The 3,309-nt window shown below is 53.0% G+C and overlaps 1 protein-coding gene across 1 annotated transcript in view; it reads left to right on the forward strand.

Annotated features, from left to right (window-relative positions):
* The window catches only part of LOC106819071 (T-box transcription factor TBX2-B-like), a 5,603-nt gene extending 3,748 nt beyond the window's left edge, over positions 1–1,855 (forward strand). Inside the window, exon 2 of the mRNA XM_014823731.1 lies at positions 985–1,855. Coding sequence (XP_014679217.1) covers positions 985–1,855 — 871 coding nt within the window. The remainder of the gene's footprint in view (positions 1–984) is intronic.
* The last annotated feature ends 1,454 nt before the right edge of the window (positions 1,856–3,309 follow it).

Raw genomic sequence — 3,309 nt, forward strand, 5'->3', positions numbered from 1 at the left:
AAAAAATATAATTATGAATAAGATGAGAAAATAAAGACGGCATTTATTCCGTGGAAATAACTAGCAGGGTTTTAGTATAGTCGGCGGCGGCTGTCGGTGGCGGCAGACGCGGCGGGAAAAGCAAGAGGAGAAACCGTTGTAAAATATCCTTGTAGTTTTTGGACACGGCATATGTACACTCGCCCTCCATGCGCTTCGCCACGTCATTGCAAATGGTTTGAAATCGCCATTCTGGTGTGTGCGCGCGCGCGCATGCGCCATGCGGTCACGTGACGGGGAGATGATATGCCACATTTGAGTTGAAAATGTACATGTTAAATTATTATTTATTTGTTTCTTTGTACATACTGTTTTGTGTCCTGTAAATGAATATCTACGTATAAATACAGATAAACACAGTTATTACGTAAACCTACTTTCGACCTACTTGTCTGTTTTAATTATGTTTTAATTACGTGCACTTGTTGTTACCGCGGGAAGTTTTTCCACTCTAATAGGCAGCTGTATATATCATACTGTTAAGAGCTAATAAATACCTATATTTACCTCTGGTATATATACCGCTGATATCTACCTATATTTACCTCTGGTATATATACCGCTGATATATACCTATAGGTATTTGTTAGCTCCTGATACTGTGAATAACATATATCTGTGCATAACATATATCTGTGCATAACATATATCTGTGCATAACATATATCTGTGCATAACATACAGAACATTTTCAGGCGTGTGCGGCTCCAAAAATAAACAAATATCGACATATAACCTCAACTATTACGTTAAAATGATACTCGTTTTCATGTGTTGAATAATAACGAAATGCTGATAAAGTACGTGATAATACTGAGTGAAATGCTGAGAAATACGTGAGATGCGTTAAACACTGCTGCAGCGAGTCTTAACAAATAACACGACAAATCGAACACCGGTAGATGATTGACACATCGAAATTGATCGCCAATAACTTTTACATAGACCGAGAACAACAAAGGCAGGGGAAGAGCGACGACCGCCCGACGATCCTCTGAAGTATTACAAGCAGCAGTCGAGTCCGCCGAACGTGACACTGCAGCCGCCGGCACATCACCCACACCTGCTGCCGTACCTGTATCCCAGCTACGCGGGATCGGCTCCCGCGATGCCGTTCCCGCTCGGTCAGTTCCTGCTGCCGACGTCGCACGCGCTCACGTCGGCCGCCGGACACTCTCTACCTCACCACTTCGCCGCCGCGGGTCTGACGTCGCAACACCACCCGGGCCTCGCCGCGATGACGCAGGCGGCGATGTCGCACCTGCCGCAAGGTGGCGCCGCCGCTGCAGCGGCGGCGGCAGCGCAGCACGGATCCCCGCATCAGATGGGGCTCGGGTTCCTCAATCCGCAGTTCATCGCCGCCAACCACGCGCTGTTCCATCAGGGTTTCGCCGGACTCGGCGGCGCGGTGTCGACGGGCGCGTCGTCGCTCGCTTCGTCGCTGGCGGCTGCGGCCGTCTACAGTCCGCACCGCTTCAACCCCTATCAGCTGCCGATCACGACGACGACGATGGTGACGACCGCCAGTCCTCTCATCTCGACCGGCGACGGCGGCGTCTGCGAGCTGTCGCCGAGCGTCAGCGAACCGTCGCCGACGTCGTCCATCTCGTCGCACTCATTCCCGACGTCCCCCGGCCGCCATGCGTCGTCGCCGCCGCCGCCGCCGCCGACGCTGATGCCGACGCAGACGCGGGCGTCGCCGACGGCGACCGTCACCAAGGCGTCTGCGGAGAGTCAGATTCGCAGCATCGAGCAAATGGTGAACGGAATCGAACGCACGCGCGAACGTCCGCCCAGCTCGACCGATAGCAAATGATCGGTAGGGAGCGCGGCGCAGGTGTGACGGCATAGAGGGGAGTGACAGAGAGAGAGAGGGAGGAAGAAGGAAGAGAGAGAGAGAAAGAAAGAGAGAGAGGAGAGAGAGAGAGAGAGGAGAGAGAGAAAGGATGGAGAAAGAAAGGGAAGAGAGAGAGAGAGAGAGGAGAGAGAGAGAGAGGAGAGAGAGAGAAGAAAGAGAGAGGGGAAGAAAGAGAGAGGCGAGTGAGAGATAGAAAGATAGAGAGGAGGGAGGAATGAAGAGATAGAAGAAAGAGAGAGAGAGAGAGAGAGAGAGAGAGAGAGGGAGAAAGAAAGAGAGCGAGAGGAAGAGAGAAGGATATGAAGAAAGAGGGTGAAAGCGGTCGAAATAGAGAGACAGAAAGAGAGAGCAAGGGAGAGATGAAGAATGAGAGAGAGAAACGAGAGAGAGAGAGAGAGAGAGAGAGAGTTAGAGAGGGAGAGAGCCGTCGGCCTGCCAGCGTACGTCTCCTGGACTTCTTCTTCTTCTTCTTCTTACATAGAAGAGAGAGAGACAGAGAGAGACGACGCCGTGGTGATCTGCGATTCTAGTCCAGTGTTGGCGCGAGACAAGGAGAAAATACGAAAGGAGGGGCCGATGTATGGGCAGAAAAATAGTGTGGGAGAGTAGAAGAAAGAGAGATAGAGCAGCGGTCACCGGTTACCGGTCAGCGTGGTGTGGGCCTTAGCGCCGGGCACCCGGACGTGCGGGTGGGCGGCCGTCGAACAGCGTGACGTCACCGCCAGGTAGCGTGACGTCAGCACAGGTAGCGTGACGTCACCGCCAGGACGCCAGACGAGGCCGTTAGCGGAAGTGACGCGTAATACCGGCCGCCCCCGGTGTCGCTGCAGTTTCTTACGCGATGTAAAGAGTGTCAAAAAGCGATTATGTACTGCGCGTCGATTTTTTTACACACACACGCACGCACGCACACACACACACACACACACACACACACACACACACACACACACACACACACACACTACACACACATACACACCACACGCACGCACACACACACACACACACACACACCNACACACGCACACACACACACACACACACACACACACACACACCCGCCCCCTCCACCGCCGCCACCGTCCGGTCAGACACGCCGCTAATCAAATTAACACCTAGAGCGACGAGGCAGCCGCAGCGTGGCGCCAGCCTGCCGTCGCCCCCGGGGCTTCAACACTCCCCGAGTGCTCCTCACTGCCCGCCGATAGACGATACCTCTAGAATAAACGCTCGCCGGGTCATCTTTCGCAAACTTCGTCTGCGGCTGATGCTACAGAAAGAGATAGGAGAGAGGGGGAGAGAGAGGGAGAGAGAGGGGAGGGAGAGAGGGAGAGAGAGAGAGAGTGAGAGAGAGAGAGAAAAGAAAGAGTGAGAGAGTGAATGAGAGAGAATGATAGAAAGAGAGAGTT

Source organism: Priapulus caudatus, unplaced genomic scaffold (genome assembly GCF_000485595.1).
Source record: "Priapulus caudatus unplaced genomic scaffold, Priapulus_caudatus-5.0.1 Scaffold2804, whole genome shotgun sequence".
Lineage (NCBI taxonomy): Eukaryota > Metazoa > Priapulida > Priapulimorpha > Priapulimorphida > Priapulidae > Priapulus > Priapulus caudatus.